Raw genomic sequence first — 16,650 nt, forward strand, 5'->3', positions numbered from 1 at the left:
GCTGGGGCAGGGCCCGGCCAGCCGCTTCCCGTCGTGCCCTACGCGGCCGCGCTATAAAAGGGCGGCGCAGGGCCGGGCGCTGCCGGGGCGGGATGGCCGCGGGTGCGTGCGGGTCTGAGCGGGTCCGAGCGGCTCCGAGCGTGTGTCCGAGAGTGCGGTGCGGGTCTGGGTGCGTGTGGGTCTGTGTGCGTGTGCGGTGTGGGTCTGGCTGTGCCAGGCGGTGTGTGCGGCGCGGCCCCCAGCCCCCTACACGTTGATCTTATTCGATCGGCCGGGCTAGACCCAGCCGAGATGAGAAGAAAGAGCTCCGCGAAGCCCGCGGGCGCTGTGCGGTGGCTGGCGGCGGGCGGGATGAGTCGATCAGATAGGCGAGGCCACGGCCTGTGAGCGCCCTGCGATTCTGACCCGCCGCCGGCATGCAGCCAGCCCCGGGCGTGCCGCGGGAGTGAGCCTGGCACCGGGACCGGCCAGCACCGGGCCTGCCGCGGGAGTGAGCCTGGCACCGGGACCGGCCAGCCTCGGGCCCGTCGCAGGTGTGGGTCTGGCACCAGCCAGCCCAGGACTTGCCACAGCTGTGAGCCTGGCACGGGGGCTGGCCGGTGCAGCATCTGCCAAGGGGGTGAGCGTGGCACCGGGGCCAGCCACCCCAGGCCTTGCAGTGGATCCGAGCTTGGCACCAGGCCCTACAGTGTGCATGAGCATCCCTGGGGCTGTGCAAGTCCTCCAAGCACTGTGCCATGTGTGCCAGCTCCGTGCCAAGCAGATGAGCACCACACTGGGCTGTGCCAGGCAGCTGTGGCCACGTAGCCACGTGTGAGTGTCCCACAAGACCATGCCAGCCCTGGGCATAGACACCCACAGGGCACAGCCACCTCCTCATGCCACTGTAGCCGCAGTGTTGTCCCTTGCTGCCATGGGCACAGACTTGTCCCCACCCCACGGCCGTGCCCTGCGTTCCCGTGGTGCTGTGTGCCCAGCCCCGCGGTGCACACCAGCACCCTAATGCCACCGCAGTGCCATGTCCCCTGCGTCCCCACGCAGCTGCCCGTGTCCCCCTCCTAGGGGATCCGGGACTGGCACCGTGCTGAGGAGGGGACACAACACACCGCGTCCCGGTGCCCCCTACACCGGGCACTGCTGCTGGGGGCCGGGAGGAGGGGCCGTTACCGGCGGAGGGAGCGGGGCACGGTGCCTTCCCACGGGGATATTCAGCCGGGGGTCCGGTGCCGGTGCCCCGGGGCAGTGCCCGCTGTTGTTCTCGGGCTATGGCTACCGGGGCTGTTCCCAGGGACGCACTCCCGGGATAGCGTTCCCGGGGACGGTGACAGGTGCCAGTGCCGTTCCCGGGGTCCATCCGTGGTGCCAGTCCCGGGATAACGTTCGCGGGGCTGAGGCTTTCCCCAACGTTTCAGGGGCCGCTCCTGGGACCGTTCCCGGTATCGTTCCCGGGGAGGTGCCCGGTGCCGTTCCAGGGAACACATTCCCAATGCTGCTTCCAGAGGAGATGCCCGGGGCCGTTCACGGTGCATTCGCCGTCCCTGGAGATGATGCCCTGTGCTGGTGCCGTTCCCGGGATGACATTCCCGATACCGTGCCCGGGGGTGATTCTCGGTGCCGCTGCCGGTACCGTTCCCTATGCGGCTTCCTACATAACGTTCCTGGTACAGTTCCCGGGGCTGTTCCCGGTGCCGCTCCGAGGATAACATTCCCGGTGCCGCTCCCAGGAGCGATGCTCAGCGCCGTTCCCGGGATAACGTTCCCGATGCTGCTTCCGGCATGACGTTCCCGGTATCATTCCCGGGATGACACTCGGTGCCATTCCCAGGCTCCCATTCCGGGGGCAGTGATGAATACCGTTCCCAGGATAACGTTCCCACTACCGTCCCCAGGAACGATTCTCGGTGCCATTCCCGTTCCCGGGATGGCGTTTCCAGGGGAACGATGCTCAGTGCTGTTCCCGGTGCCGTTCGCGGGCGCTGATGCTCGGTGCCGTTCCCGAGATAACGTAATCGGGGGCTGATGCTCGGTGCCGTTCCCGGGGAGCAATGCTCGGTGCCGTTCCCTGTGCCATTCCTAGGATAACATTCCCGAGGGGGCAACGCTCTGTGCCGTTCCCGGTGTAACGTTCCCGATGCCGCTCCCGTTGCCGGGGGCGGGGGCAGGTGGCGGCAGGTGCGTGCGCGGGGCCGGGCCGTTGACGGGAGGCGGGGCCGCGGGGCCGGTGCCCGCACGGGGCCGAGCGCTGCCGCCGCTGCTGCCGCTGCGCCATGACCGGTACCGGTACCGGAGCCATGGACCGGATTGTGATGATGTTGTGCTTGGCGGTCACCGTATCGCCGGGGCTCACCGGGGAACGGCTGCACGTCTGCAAGGAGGTACCGGAACCGGGGAGGGGGAAAGGGAGGAAGAAGAGCGGGGAGGGAACCGTCAACCGACATCGCTCCCCCCCCGGTAAACGGAACCGAGCCCTGGAGCACCGAGGATGTGTCCCCATAGGATGGGGGCGGCCCTATTGAAGGAGGGTCCCTATAGTGGGGGGAATGTTCGGTCCGTTGGGGCCTGGAGGGGGCTTTGGCCCCCGCCCCGGGGCCCCGGGGGCTCAACCAGTCCCCAGAGGCTCCCGGTCTGTCGCTATGGGCATCTGTCACCGACGGACTGTACGGGGGGGATCCCCTCTAGGGACTTGGGGGGGGTAAAGAGGGGGTGGCTTTGCTCCTCGTGGGGGGGGGGGGGGCCTTAGGGACACCGAGCTCAGCCTGCTGGTCCCTGGAGCCACCTGCAGTCTGTGTCCCCCAGGTCTTTGTTGGTCACTGATCCCAGGGGGAGGCGGAGATGTGGCCAGCCCCGGCCTGTGCTGACAGCTACAGGGGGTGGTGACAAGGTGGCGATGTCTGGGGGGGACACACACACGTCCCCATCACCCACGTGCTGCTGCCAGTCCGGCACACGGTGGCCTGAAGTGGGGACAAAGTGTCCTGCGTGGAGAAACCCCCGGCTGGGACCTCAGGGACAGCAATGCTGAGCTTGACCTCCCCCCAGCATCTTGCAAATATCCCCTCTCGGGGTGTCCCCTGGGGTGTGTGTTTGTGTGTGTGTCCCCCCCCCGAAGCTGTCCCCAAGCCGTGGCTGCCTTTCATCTGGGGCAGTAATTTGCGTGTGCCGTGATCCAGTTTCTGTGTCTGTGTCTCCGTGTTCCGCCGGCCCGGGCGGGGAACAATAGACTGCAGCTGGTGCCAGCCCCGGGAGGGATCACTCCCCTGGAGGTCATGTTCTTTGTCCCCATCTCTGTCTGTGTGTGTGTCGTGTCCGTGTGTCCCCTCCCCATACCGGGGGACAGGTCCTCTCCCTCCCCTCAGGGTGGTGGCGGCAGCCTGGGGTCCTCCTCCTGCCGCGGAGCTGCCCCAGGGCTGAATTAGGTCAATTTCTTGGGAGTTTGGAGCCAACGTGGATGGAGCTCTGCTGGTTGGCATCGATCGGGTTGGGGGGGAGGAGAAGTTTAGGAAGAGGGAAACCACCTCCACTTCTCGGGGGAATCCCTCGGGAGCGAGAGCAGTGCTCGGGAATGCTGGGATGATCCTGGGCGACCCCACGCTGCCCACGGGGATGGGCACCCTTCTCTGTGTCCTCCTGCCAGGGCCGTGGAGGGGCTTGGTGCTGCCTATACCCGGGATGGGGGGTGGGGTGCAGGCAGCGCCTTCGCCCTCCTCTGCCCCCCCTTTTCCCGTCTCCATCCCCCCTGTTCCCATCTCCCTCTTCCCCCTCCCAGACAGGAACATCAAAGCCTTGTTCGGCTGCCAACCTGCCACGCTCCGGCGTCTGCCGGGAGCACGGAGCCACGACGGCCGCCGCCGACACCCCACAGATGCTGCAGTGGAGGGGTGGGGGTGGGCAATAGTGTCACTCCCTCACCCCCACCCCACCAGGCAGCCAGACCCAACCTTCACCCTGCCCGGTGGACTAAACCCCTCCCAAACTGGGCTTCACCTGCCCCCGGCGTCGCCTCCTCCTCACCGGCCTTGAGCCAGTCCCAGCTCGGAGGCAGCTGGCGGCGGGGGGGGTCACAGTGCCCTGCTGTCGCCTCCCCTTCTCCTTTCCTCCTGGCTGCTCCGGGTGCCATCCGGGGGGTGCCCACAGTGGGTGGGTGCCCGTGGCAGGACGGCACATCCGGGTTGAGCCGGTTTAATGAGGGGCACGTGTGGCCACGCCAAGGCAAACGGCACCGGGAACGGTGCCATCTGCTCCTGGCACTGGTGGGGAGCAGGGTTGCAGCGCACGCACGCCCCTCAGGAGGAGGTGGCAGTGCTGTCACCTTCACTGTGCCAGAGCCGGCTCCGTGCATGGGGTGGTCCTGGGCATGTGCACATGGAATGGGTGACCCCCACGGCCCGCCCTGGGGAATGTCCTGGGTGGGGGGGATCACCCTGCCCACAGCCCCATCCTCTGTGTTCTCCCAGTCAGGCATCCCTCTGCCCCCAGCACCCCCTGAGACCCCAGAACCCTCCTGCCCAGAGCATGCCCCAGCCCTCAGCACCCCTCACTCTCAGCACCCCCCTCGTCCAAGCACCCTCCTGCCCCACCTGCCCCTCCACGCCCAGCATCCCCCACCCTCAGCACCCCTCACTCTGAGCTCTCTCCTTGCCCCAAGCATTCCCCCACCCTGAGCCTCTCCATCTCCCCCAGACCCCCCTTTGCCCCAGTATCTCCCTTCCCCCGGAGCCCCCCACCCCGAGCACCCCTCACTGCCAGCAGCCCCCACCCCAAGCATCCTCTTCCACCGCACAGACCAGTCCTGGCTGAACTGGGCCATACTGGGGGGCACTGGGAGCTGTGGGACATCACAACGGCTCGAACTAAAACTATCAATGCAGAGGCAGCCGGGCAGGAGGATGAGGTCTGGGGAGGGGGGGATGGATGACACAGCCTCTCGGGGCTGGGGGGAGCACTGAGGGGGGGTCTTGGGGCCGCACCTCTCCCAGTATCTTTTCTTTTCTTCCCCAGTCCGAGTACCACTACGAGTACACAGCGTGCGACAGCTCAGGCTCACGCTGGAGGGTGGCAGTGCCACACACGCCGGGACTCTGCACCGGCCTGCCCGACCCCGTCAGGGGCACCGAGTGCTGTAAGGCCGGGGGGGGGAGGAGGAATATGCGGGAGGAGCGGTGGTGGGATGTGGGTAGGGCAGGGGTAGGAAATGAGGGCGAGGGGAGGGAGAGGAGCCTGGAGAAGAAGCAGCAGAAGCTTTTCATCAGCTCCGCCGCAGCGACGCCTTCAAAGGGACCTGTCTGCGGCGGCAGCGAGCGCCCGGCAGCGCTGGCAGCTCCTCGCCGGGATGCGCCGGGGGGGTGCAACACCCACACACACTCCCTCCCCTCCAGGCTCGGGGAGTGCTGCGGCTCAGCAGCCTGCTTCAGCGCGGGGTCACATCCTGCCTGGTGCTGGGGCGCTGCCAAAAATCACCCATCAGAGGGGCTGGGTCTGGGGGGGCTGTGCAGGGATGCTGGGGTGGGGGATCCCAGAGCCGTGCAGAGGTGCTCAGGGTGAGGGAGACAGATCCGTGTGGAGATGCTCAGGGTGGAGGATGTCAGAGCTAGAGAGGGATGATCAGATTGGGCAACTCCACAGCCATGCAGGGGTAGTGGGAATGAGGGACTCAGGTCCACGTGGGGATGTCCGGGATGGAGGATCCCAGCACCATGCAGGGATGCTCAGCATTACCTCATCCCTGGAACTGTGCAGGGATGCTTTGGATAAGGGATCCCAGCACCATGCAGGGGTGCTCAGGACAAGGGACTGGGAAGGGCACAGGGATGCTGGAAATGGAGGGAATCCCAGAGCTGCACAGGGATGTTTGGGATAGGGAACTTGGGGCTATGCAGAGATGCTTGGGATAAGGAGATCCCAGATCTGCACAGAGATGTTCGGGTTGGGGGATTCCAGAGCCAGGCAGGGATGGTGCTTGGGATGAGGGACCTGGAGCTTCGTAGGGACGCTTGGGATGGGGAACCTGGAGCTGCACAGGACCGCTGGGGGTGGGAGGTGCCAAGCCCAACCGGGCACCCTCTGATGAGCTGAAAATGCTGAGGCTGGAGCAGCACCAGGGAGGGGAGCAGGATGTGCCCTCCCCGTGCCCACCCCGGGCTGCCCTTTGCAGCTTTCTCCTGCAAGGCAGGGGAGTTCCTGGACATGAAGGCTCAAGCCTGCAGGCCCTGTGCAGAGGGCACCTACTCGCTGGGCACCGGCGTCCGCTTCGACGAGTGGGACGAAGTGCCCCACGGCTTTGCCAACGTCGCCACCAACCTGGAGGTGGATGATGGCTTTGGGGACGCAGTGGAGAACTGCACGGGGTGAGTGGGCATGTGCTCCCCTGGCACAGTTCTCTCCTGTTAATGGTGGGGGTGGACCTGCCTGCTCACCCTCCAGGAGGGCACTTGGGCACTCAGCTGCCCTGGCATGGTGGGGCTGGGCACAGATGGGTGCTGAGACAGCTCCGTGTGTGCAGAGCACCACATTGCCTCACCTCCCTCCTTCTCCCACGCTTCCTCTGTCACCCTTCTGTGGGAGGGGATGCCAGGGGACAGCAAGGGGACAGCCCAGCAGCATGGCACCTGCCTGCAGTGGCAGGACCCCCAAGCCCCTGGGATACCCTTGCCAGTCCTCCTCAGAGAGGTAGCACCCATGGGGGTCCCTGCACCTTTGTGCCATGAGCCTGCTACTTGGCTTTCCACGGTGGCCCCTGGGGCAGTGCCAGCAGCTACAAAGCTCTCCTGCCAGCTGCTTGTGCCACCAAGCCCTCCCACCAGCTGGCTGTGTCACTGAGCCTTCCTGCTAGCCAGCTGTGCCAGCAGCCACCAACCCCTGCTGCCAGCTGGTGGCACCAAGCCCTTTCACCAGCCAATTCTGTCACCAAGCCCTTCTGCCACCTAACTTGTGCCACCAAACCTTCTTGCCAGCAGACACCAAACCCTCCCCCCATCCACTCAATGCCCCTACCCCTCCTGCCAGCTGCTTATGCCACCTAATCCTCTTGCCAGCCAGCAGCATCATCAGCCACCAGCCACTCCTGCAGCCAGTTGTGCCACGAAGGCCTCCTGCCACCCACTTGTGCCACCAAGCCCCCTGGCCAGCCAGCAGCACTGGCAGTGCCAAGCCGCCCTGCGCCGCAGCCTTTGTGCAGCTGGCAGACGTAAGCTACTTCCAGCAGCCCCTTCAGTGTTCATCTGCTGCATCCTGCCCACCCTCCTCTCACCAGCTGCTGGGCAAAGCCTCGCCCTGGGCACTAGTGCCATGCCCCCTGTGCTGTCCCCAGCCCTCCACCCCCAGGCTCCCCTGTGCCGGCCCCAAACCTCGCATCCAACAACCTCTGCTTCGCCCACCCGGGGACTGTTCCCCACTGCCCCCAGGCCTGGCTGCTGGGGGGGCTGGGCACAAGAGTGGTGCCCAGGCTGTGTGTCCCCCATGGCACAGGTCGAGGTGGGAGCCCCTGGGCGATTATGTGGCCTCCAACACCGACGAGTGCACTGCCACCCTGATGTACGCCGTCAACCTCAAGCAGTCTGGCACCGTCTCCTTCGAGTACATCTACCCCGACAGCAGCATCGTCTTCGAGTTCTTTGTAGGTGCCAGGGGCTGGAAGGGTGCCAGGGGCTGGTGGGGTGCCGGGGGGGGTGACTGAGAGGTTCTAGGGGCCGTGGGTGTGTCCCTGAGGACGCAGTGAGGTCCCCACCCCCACGCTCAGGCAGAGAGGGAGTCAGCAGCGAGTCTGCAGATGGCACCAAGGTGGCAGTGATGGTTTGAAGGAGGGCAGAGGGACTTGGGTAGGCTGCGACCAACGTGCCAAGGGGAATGGGATGAGCCTCACCAGGGCCAAATGCCAACTCCTGCACTTGGGGCACAACAGCCCCAAGCAACGCTGCAGGTTTGGGGCAGTGAGGCTGGGGAGGTTCAGATTGGACACCAGGGGAGAGTGGTCAGGGACTGGGGTGAGCTGCCCAGGGGGGTGCTGGAGCCCCCCAGCTGTGTTCCAGGGTGGTTTGGATGTGGTGCTTGGGGCTGTGGGTCGATGTGAACGCTGCAGAGCAGGGCTCTGGGCTGGGCTTGGTGCTGCCCAGGGGCTGTGCCAGCCTGGGAGTCTCTGGTGCTGTCCCCCCCAGGTGCAGAACGATCAGTGCCAGCCCACGGTGGAGGAGTCTCGCTGGATGAGGACGACAGACAAGGGCTGGGAGTTCCACAGCGTGAGCTGGGGGTGACAGGAGGTGCATGGGGAGGGGGAGGAGGTCCCTGGGGGCAGCCCCTCTGGAGCCTTGTGTCACCCCTCTGTGAGGCTGCAGAGCAGGCAGCAGGTGGGGGCAGTCCCTCAGCGAGGGCAATGCTGGGTCTGGTCTTGTTCAGCTTCTTCATCCCCCCCCCCCCCCCATCTTGTGGCGGGCACAGAGTGGAGCCCAAACTGGTTTGGGATGATCCAGGCTGGGGGGAGTGGCTGAGACCCCTCAGGCTGTGTTGCCATGGAGGGAGACCAGGCCAGGCTGGAGAGCTGTGGGGAGGAGAAGCTCCTGCAGCTGTGCCAGGGCAAGGGCAGGGCCTGCCCCTGGGCAGGAACAACCTCCTGAGCAGCACAGCTGGGGGGGGACCTGCTGGAGAGCAGCTCCCAGGAGAAGGCCCTGGGGGTGCTGGGGGGCAACAACTGCCCAGGAGCCAGCAAGGTGCCCTGGTGGCCAAGGAGGCCAGTGGGGTGCTGGGGGGCACGGAGGAGAGTGTGGGCAGCAGAGCAGGGCAGGTTCTGCCCGGGGGGGGCACATCTGCAGTGCTGGGCCCAGCTCTGGGCTCTGGCTCAGGGGGGACAGGGAGAGAGAGCTTCCAATCCCCCCTGGGCACTGTGCCCCTGGGCAAGCTGCTGTGGGTGCCCTGCTTGGGCAGGGGTTGGGCTGGCTGAGCTCCAGAGGTCCCTCCCAGCCTCACCACGCTGGCATTATGGGATGCTGTGACCCAATGCCCCCCACCTCAGGGCTGGTGATGCCAGGCAGGGGCTAATCTCTCAGCCCCCTCTGCCCATGTGTGCCAATCCCCTCCTGCCCCCTTGCCCAGGTGGAGCTCAGCAGAGGTAACAATGTGCTCTACTGGCGCACCACAGCCTTCTCCATCTGGGCCAAGGTGCCCAAACCAGTGCTGGTCAGGAACATTGGCATCACAGGTAGGTGGGTGCAGGATGGGGGAGGAGTCCAGGGGGGTGTCCCTAACCCTAACCCCCCCAAGAACCCCATAGCTTCCACCCCCTGAGCACCCTCCCCGTGCCCAGGGGTGGCTTACACCTCCGAGTGCTTCCCCTGCAAACCTGGCACCTTCGCCCCCGCCGCCGGCTCCTCTGCCTGCCAGCTGTGCCCTGCTGACACCTTCTCCAGCAAAGGAGCCACTGCCTGCCAGCCCTGCGAGCCTGGCACCTATGCTGGTAGGGTGTCCCCTCCCCTGGCCCCTCACACAGGGGTGGCACCGAGTCTCCTTGTCGTGTCCCCCCCCAACGTCTGCCCTGCAAGGATGTCCCTGGGGAAGGTGATGGGAGGGCAGGGAAGGGCATCAAAAGGGGCATGGTGCTGGTGGCATCCCCTGGGGACATTGGTGAGGTGCCCTGTGTCCCTTCACCCAGAGGTGGCAACCAGGTCCCCTTGTTCTCTCAATATCTGTCCTGCAGGGATGCCCCTGGGGGAGGGAGAGGTGGTGAGAGGGCAAGGAGTGGAATAAACATGGGCACGGTGCTGGTGGCAACCCCTGGGGACGTTGGTGAGGTGCCCTCTGTGCCCTCAGCTCGGAGGTGGCAATCTGGTCCCCTTTTCATGTCAACCTCTGCCCTCTGGGGATGGCTGTGGGGAAGGGAGAGTGCAAGGAGGGGACTCAACATTGGCATCGAGCGGGTGGCATCATCGCTAAGGTGCCCTCTGTCCCCTCACCCGAAGCGTGCCCTTTGCACCCCAACCCCTGCAGGGATGCCCCTGGGGACGGGAGAGCTGATGGGAGGGGGGTAGGGAGGCTCTGCCACCCCTCGGCGACGGGAATAGTGGCATGGTGGCATCCCGCGGGGACACGGGGGAGGTTCCTTTGCCAGGCTGACCCAGCTGCCATCTCCCCGGTGGTTGGCAGAGCCTGGCTCAGCATCCTGCCGCCCTCGCCCGCCCTGCACCGACAAGGATTATTTCTACACCCACACCGCCTGCGATGCCCACGGCGAGGTACAGCCCGGCCCGGGGGAGGGGGCGGGGGGGAGGAAACACCCCGGGGTCGTCCCCTGCTGTGCCCATGTCGCCTGCCACCCCAGCTCAGCCCCCTCGCTGCCTCCCGGGCAGACGCAGCTGATGTTCAAGTGGGCAGAGCCCAAGATCTGCAGCGAGGAGCTGCCGCAGGCGGCCAAGCTGCCCCCGTCGGGGGTGAAGTCCAAGTGCCCCCCCTGCAACCCAGGCTTCGCCAAGGGCAACGGCAGCGCCTGCCAGCCCTGCCCCTACGGCTCCTACTCCAACGGCTCCGGTAAGGACGACCCTGCCGCTGTGCCCAGGGGGTGAGCAGGGCACCCAGAGCTGCCAGGGGGAGGTGTGTGCCAGCCCAGCGTAGGATTGTCCCCTCCTGTCGCTGTGGCTGCTACTCCAATGGCACCAGGAAGGATCCTGCTGCCCCCGAAGGGTGATCGAGGCAGCTAGAGCTGCTGTGGAGAGGTGGGTGCCACCCTGGCACAAAGTTCTCCTCCCCTGGCCCTGCAGTCCCAGGATGTCCCCATTGCTGTCCCCGGGGGGCACCCAGGGCTGTGGGGGAAGGTGGGTGCCCCCTCAGCGCAGCCTTGTCCCCTGCTGTCCCTATGGCAACAGCACTGTGCCCAAGGGGTGACTTGCCCATCGCTGTGCCCAAGGGGTGACTGGGACACCCAGACCTGTGGAAAGAGGTGGGTGCCACCCCGGTGCAGGGTTGTCCCCTCCTGTCCCCAGGCTGCCTCAGCTGCCCGCTGGGCACGGAGCCGGTGCTGGGCTTGGAGTACAAGTGGTGGAATGTGCTGCCCCCCAACATGGAGACCACCGTCCTCAGCGGCATCAACTTCGAGTACAAGGGGATGCCAGGTAGCAACCAAGACACTGTGCCCCTCCGCGAGGGCAGGCGGGCACCCTGCTGAGCTGTCACCCTGTGCCCGCAGGCTGGGAGGTGGCAGGGGACTACATCTACACCGGCGCAGGAGCATCCGATAACGACTTCATGATCCTGACGCTGGTGGTCCCTGGCTTCAGGTGAGGTGGGCACCGGTGCTGGGGTGGCGAGGGGACGGCAGCAGGGGGGCAGAGCGTGGCAGTGCCCCCATGCTGCCCCCAGCCCCCCGAGCCCGGTGCTGGAGGACGCAGAGAGCAAGGAGGTGGCCAGGATCAGCTTCGTCTTCGAGACCATCTGCAGCGTCAGCTGCGAGCTCTACTTCATGGTGGTGAGTGGGGGCTGGGGCTGGGGGGGGCCACACGCAGCAGTTCTGGGGGGGTCCTACCAACCCCGTGCCCCCCCCAGGGCATCAACTCCCGCACCAACACGCCGGTGGAGACGTGGACGGGGGCCAAGGGCAAGCAGTCCTACACCTACGTGGTGGAGAGGAACGCGACCACCAGCTTCACCTGGGCCTTCCAGCGCACCCCCTACCACGAGGCGGTGAGGGGCACCCGGCCGGGCACCCGCGGGCACTGCCGGGGCACTCTGCTTCAGTGGGTGCCGTGGGTGATGTGGGCGCTGTGGGCTCAGCAGGTGCCATGGGTGCTGTGAGTGCTGCTGCAGGTTATGTGGGTCCAGTGGGTGCCATGGGTGCTGTGGGTGCTGCTCTGGGTGCTGTGGGTGTTGTGGGTTTAGTGGGTGCCATGGGTGCCATGAGTGCTGTTGCAGGTTATGTGGGTCCAGTGGGTGCCATGGGTGCTGTGGGTGCTGCTGCAGGTTGTGTCAGTCCAGTGGGTGCCATGGGTGGTGTGGGTGCTGCTGTGGGTTCAGTGGGTGCCATAGGTGCTGGTGGGTGCTGCTGTGGGTTCAGTGGGTGCTGTGGGTGCTGCTGTGGGTGCCGTGGGTTCAATGGGTGCTGTGGGTTCAGTGGGTGCCGTGGGTGTTTCTGTGGGTGCCTGTGCCGAGGGGGGCGGGTGGGTGGTGGTGCCCGGCGGGTGACGGTGCCCGCGGCTGTGGGTGCCAGGGCCGGCGCTACACCAGCGACGTGGCCAAGCTCTACTCCATCAATGTCACCAACGTGCTGGGGGGGGTGGCCTCGTTCTGCCGCCGCTGTGCCCCCGAGCCCGCCGGGTCCTGCGCCCCCTGCCCCCCCGGGAACGCCCTGGACCGGACCTCAGGCACCTGCCGGCCCTGCCCACCTGGCACCTACCTGCGGGCTCAGCCCTCCGACGGGACCCCCACCTGCCACTTCTGTGGCCCTGGCACCCACAGCAACCAGGTGACCTACCCCTCTGTGTCCCCAGGGCTGGGGGGTCTGTGGGTGGCAGAGTGATATCCTCGTGGGTGATGCCAGTGCCCCCCCCCCCCCACTGGCCATTCCAGATGGTTGACACTGTGGGCACCAGAGGTGTGGCACCAGCCCCGCCCACCCAACATGTCTCAAGTGGGTGGCACCAGCCCCTCTGGCCATCCTGGGTGGGTGACAGTATCTGGCCCTGGACGGGTGGTGCCAGCCCCTCCCAGCTGTCCCCAGGGAGGTGACATTAGCCCCTTTGGCCATCCTGGGTGGGTGACAGCTCTCCTTCGTCTGGCTGTCCCTGATGGGCACTGCCAGCTCCCGCCCTGTCCCTGGAGGGGGTAACCCCCCAGGGCTGTGCCCGCTCTGTGCCACCAGCTGTCGCTAAGCGTCGCCTGTGCCCCGCAGCTGCGCTCCCTCTGCTACAACAACTGCAGCTTCTCGCTGCCGCTGCCAGGGCACCTCCTGCACTTCGACTTCTCGGCGCTGGCATCCGGCGCCGCCTTCGCCAGCGGCCCCAGCTTCACTGCCAAGGGCCTCAAGTACTTCCACCAGTTCAACATCAGCCTCTGCGGGCACCAGGTGAGCCTGGCAGAGGGCGGCGGCACCCGCGGCACCAGCGGCAGCACCCACAGCAGCACCCAGAATGCCCGCAGCACCCAGAGCAGCCCCCACAGCACCCACAGCAGCACCCGCAGTGCCCACAGCACCCACAGCAGCACCCAGAATGCCCACAGCACCCTCAGCAGCACCCAGAATGCCCACAGCACCCAATGCAGCCCCCACAGCACCCAGAGCAGCCCCCACAGCACGCCCAGCAGCGCCCACAGCTGCCCCCACATCACCCTCAGCACCCAGAGCAGGACCCTCAGCAGCCCCACAGCTGCCCCCAGCAGTGCCCACGCTGTGCCCGCAGGGCAGGAAGGTTGCCACCTGCACCGACAACGTGACGGACGTGCGGCTGCCCGCGGGCGAAGGGGACGCCGCCCGCCTGGTGACAGCCTACGTGTGCCAGGCCATCGTGGTGCCACCCGACGTCATGGGCTACAAGGTGGCAGTGTCCTCGCAGCCTGTCAGCCTGGCCGACCGCCTGCTGGGTGAGCCACCCCTGGGGGGCACTGCTGTCCCCTCTGCCACCAAAGCCAGCAGTGCCATGGGGGTACCCTGGTGCCGCTGGCATACCCTGGTCAGTGCCACTGGGGGACTCTGGTTTGGGACATCTCTGTGCCATGGGGACACCTCAGTCCGTGTCACTGGGGCACCCTCGTGCCATGGGGACAACCTGGTACCACTGAGACACCCTTGTGCCATGGGGACAGTTTGGTGCCATCTGGGACAGTGCCACTGGGGGACCTTCTGTGCCATGAGGATGCTTCAGTGCCTTTGGGGCACACTGGTGCCACTCAGACACCCCTGTGCCATGGGGACACCCTTGTGCCACAGAAACACCCCAGTGCCTGTGGGACAACCCAGTACCATGGGGGCACACTGCTGCCACTGTGCCACTCCCGTGCCACTGTGCCACCCCCGAGGCGCAGGAACATTCCTATGCCATGGGGATGCTGCAGTGCCAAGTGCACACCGCGGTGCCACCGGGACAGTGCAGTCAGTGGCACGGGGACACCTCTCTGCCTCCTCAGGCGTCACCACCAGTGCCACACTGGATGGCATCACCTCTCCCCCCGAGCTCTTCCCCCCTGGGCACCCCACCCTGCCCGACATCATCTTCTTCTACAGGTGAGGGGGGGCAGCGCGGGCGGGGGCGACCCCCGCGGGCACCCCGCTGCGCCCTGCCCTGACCGCCCCTGTGCCCTGTGCCCCTTGCCAGGTCCAACGACGTGACCCAGCCCTGCAGCGGCGGCAGGGCCACTGCCATCCGCCTGCGCTGCGACCCGCTGCGCCCGGGCCCTGGCACCCTCAGCGTGCCCAGGTGAGTGGGGGGGGGACCTTGGTGGCTCGGGGGAGGGGAGCTTGTGGAGGTGCCACCCTTCGGCCCCCGCACAACCCGCCCAGGGTGGCACCTCCATCTCCTGCCCACCTAGGGCACAGCTCGTGCCCTGTGGGTCGCTCTGGGGCTGTCCTTGTGCCCCGCCGAGCGATTGGCACCTCCAGCCGAGCCCCTCCCCGCCAAGCTCTTCTGGTTTGTGTGCCCCCCCCCAGCAAATGCCCCGAGGGCACCTGCGACGGCTGCACCTTCCACTTCCTGTGGGTGACAGGCGAGGCTTGCCCGCGCTGCTCTGCCAGCCACTACCGCCCCATCCTTGGCGCCTGCCTCGGTGGCACCCAGGTACCACCCTCATCCACCACGGCCTTGGCGTGAAGTCGGAGGACGGAGGGGAGAGGGCATCGCCCACCCCCCTCACCCCCTTCCTGTGTGCCCAACCCCCTCAGAGGACCACCTACGTGTGGCGGGAGCCGAGGCTGTGCCGCGGTGGGCAGAGTTTGCCGCCCCAGACGGTGCGGAGCTGCCGCAGCGTGGATTTTTGGCTCAAGGTTGGCATCTCGGCTGGCACCGCTGCCGCCGTCCTCCTCGCCGCCCTCGCTGCCTACTTCTGGAAGAAGAACCAAAAGTAGGTGGCACCAGGGTGGGTTTTGGCGGGGGAGGAGGGGGAAGAGACGCAGGCAGGAGCGGTGATGTGGTGGGGTCGATGCCACCCTCGGTTGGCACCAGGTTGGAGTATAAATACTCGAAGCTGGTGATGAATGCGGCGGCGAAGGAGAGCGAACTGCCAGGGGCCGACAGCTGTGCCATCATGGAGGGCGAGGACGCCGAGGACGACCTCCTCTTTGCCACCAAGAAGTCACTCTTCGGGAAGATCAAAGCCCTCACGGCCAAGGTGAGAGGGGCACAGCCCCGCAGCAGCCAGCAGGGATGCCACCCGCCTGGTGCCCTTCGCTCCCTGCCTCAGCTTCCCCACCCTGGGAGCGACACTCAGAGGCGTCAGAGGCTGGCACAGCAAGGAAGGACCCCCGGAAGGGGCAGAGGGTGGCACAGCAGGGGAGAACCCCTGGAAGGGGCAGAGGGTGGCACAGTGGTGGAGGATTCCCAGAAGGGGCAGAGGCTGGCACAGCAGGGGAGGGCTCCCGGAAGGGGCAGAGGGTGGCACGGCAGGGGGGGACCCCCGGGAGGGGCAGAGGCTGGCACGGAGCTGTCCCCTCGCTGACGCCACGCTCCCCGCAGAGGACCGCGGACGGTTTCGACTCGGTGCCACTGAAGACGTCGTCCAGCAGCAGCGCTGGCATGGAGCTGTGACAGGGCCGGAGGGGGCACCGTGCCCACCCCCTCCCGCCCTTCCCCACCCCCTCCCCCCCCAACGTGGCCTTAGGGACCCGCTTCGGACCGGAGCTTGGTGACAGCTTTTGTACATTGTCCCCACGCTGTGCCCCCGCAGCCGAGCGCCGAGAAATGCCAAATAGAGCTGTGGGCTTTGTACGCTGGCTCCGGCTGTGTGCCCCCCGGCACCCCCCCGGCACCCCCCCGGCAGCCCCATGTCACCCTCTGGCACTCCCTGTCCCGTGCCACCTCCAGCATCATCACTGTGTCACCCCCGTGTCACCCATACCACCCTGTGCCACCCAGCGTCACCCCTCTGTTACCCCTCTGTCACTCCATGCCACCCCCTTGCCACCCTTCTGTCACACCCACACCACCTGGCTGGGCAAGGGGACACCAGGACATGGAAGGGGTGAATGTGCCCTGGGGGTGCCCATGCGTGTGGGGGGGGGCTCGTGTGTGGGCTGGGGGCACCCATGCAGGGGACAACGTGGGGGGAGGGGTGCACAGGGGGCAGGGAGGGGGGCACACACATGTGCCAGCTGCAGGCATGGTGTCACAGCTCAGGGTGCCAAAGCAAGTGACTAGTGGGACATGACTGGGCCATGCCAGGCTATGCCAAGCCATGCCAGGATATGCCAGGCCAGGCCATGCTATGCCATGCCAGCTGAGGTATGTCACAGCCCAGTGCCAGCTCCGCAACAGCCTCTCCCTGCCCTTTACTCACTTGGCCACTGGCACAAACTGACCAGTTTGGGTGATTCTGCCCCAAAGCAGGTGGCTGCTGCTAGGAGCCCCTGGCACAGGGCATGGCACTTTATGGACCCACTCACCAAACCACCTCGTTCCTGCAGAGCCCACGGTCCCTGAGACAGGGACTTGGGCACCAATGCCAGCCACCAGCTCTCCTCGTTTCCCAAAC

The 16,650-nt window shown here is 66.5% G+C and overlaps 1 protein-coding gene and 1 non-coding gene across 2 annotated transcripts; both read left to right on the forward strand.

Moving 5' to 3' along the window:
• Positions 1 to 161: 161 nt before the first annotated feature.
• On the forward strand, positions 162 to 409 carry LOC135191583 (small Cajal body-specific RNA 2). The gene has a single exon (XR_010308852.1). It is a non-coding gene; the product is annotated as a small Cajal body-specific RNA 2 (non-coding RNA).
• A 1,785-nt stretch (positions 410 to 2,194) lies between these two features.
• ELAPOR1 (endosome-lysosome associated apoptosis and autophagy regulator 1) lies at positions 2,195 to 15,887 on the forward strand. Its single transcript, XM_064174003.1, has 22 exons — positions 2,195 to 2,375; positions 4,999 to 5,119; positions 6,152 to 6,344; positions 7,465 to 7,612; positions 8,151 to 8,231; positions 9,082 to 9,187; positions 9,293 to 9,442; positions 10,129 to 10,217; positions 10,332 to 10,509; positions 10,962 to 11,090; positions 11,165 to 11,255; positions 11,338 to 11,443; positions 11,521 to 11,658; positions 12,182 to 12,436; positions 12,863 to 13,036; positions 13,371 to 13,551; positions 14,095 to 14,191; positions 14,283 to 14,384; positions 14,615 to 14,741; positions 14,846 to 15,024; positions 15,126 to 15,291; positions 15,636 to 15,887. The coding sequence occupies exons 1-22, from the start codon at positions 2,268 to 2,270 to the stop codon at positions 15,705 to 15,707; spliced, it is 2,991 nt and encodes a 996-aa protein (XP_064030073.1). The 5' UTR covers positions 2,195 to 2,267; the 3' UTR covers positions 15,708 to 15,887.
• Positions 15,888 to 16,650: the final 763 nt, after the last annotated feature.

The sequence above is a fragment of the Pogoniulus pusillus genome, chromosome 39 (genome assembly GCF_015220805.1).
Source record: "Pogoniulus pusillus isolate bPogPus1 chromosome 39, bPogPus1.pri, whole genome shotgun sequence".
Classification (NCBI taxonomy): domain Eukaryota; kingdom Metazoa; phylum Chordata; class Aves; order Piciformes; family Lybiidae; genus Pogoniulus; species Pogoniulus pusillus.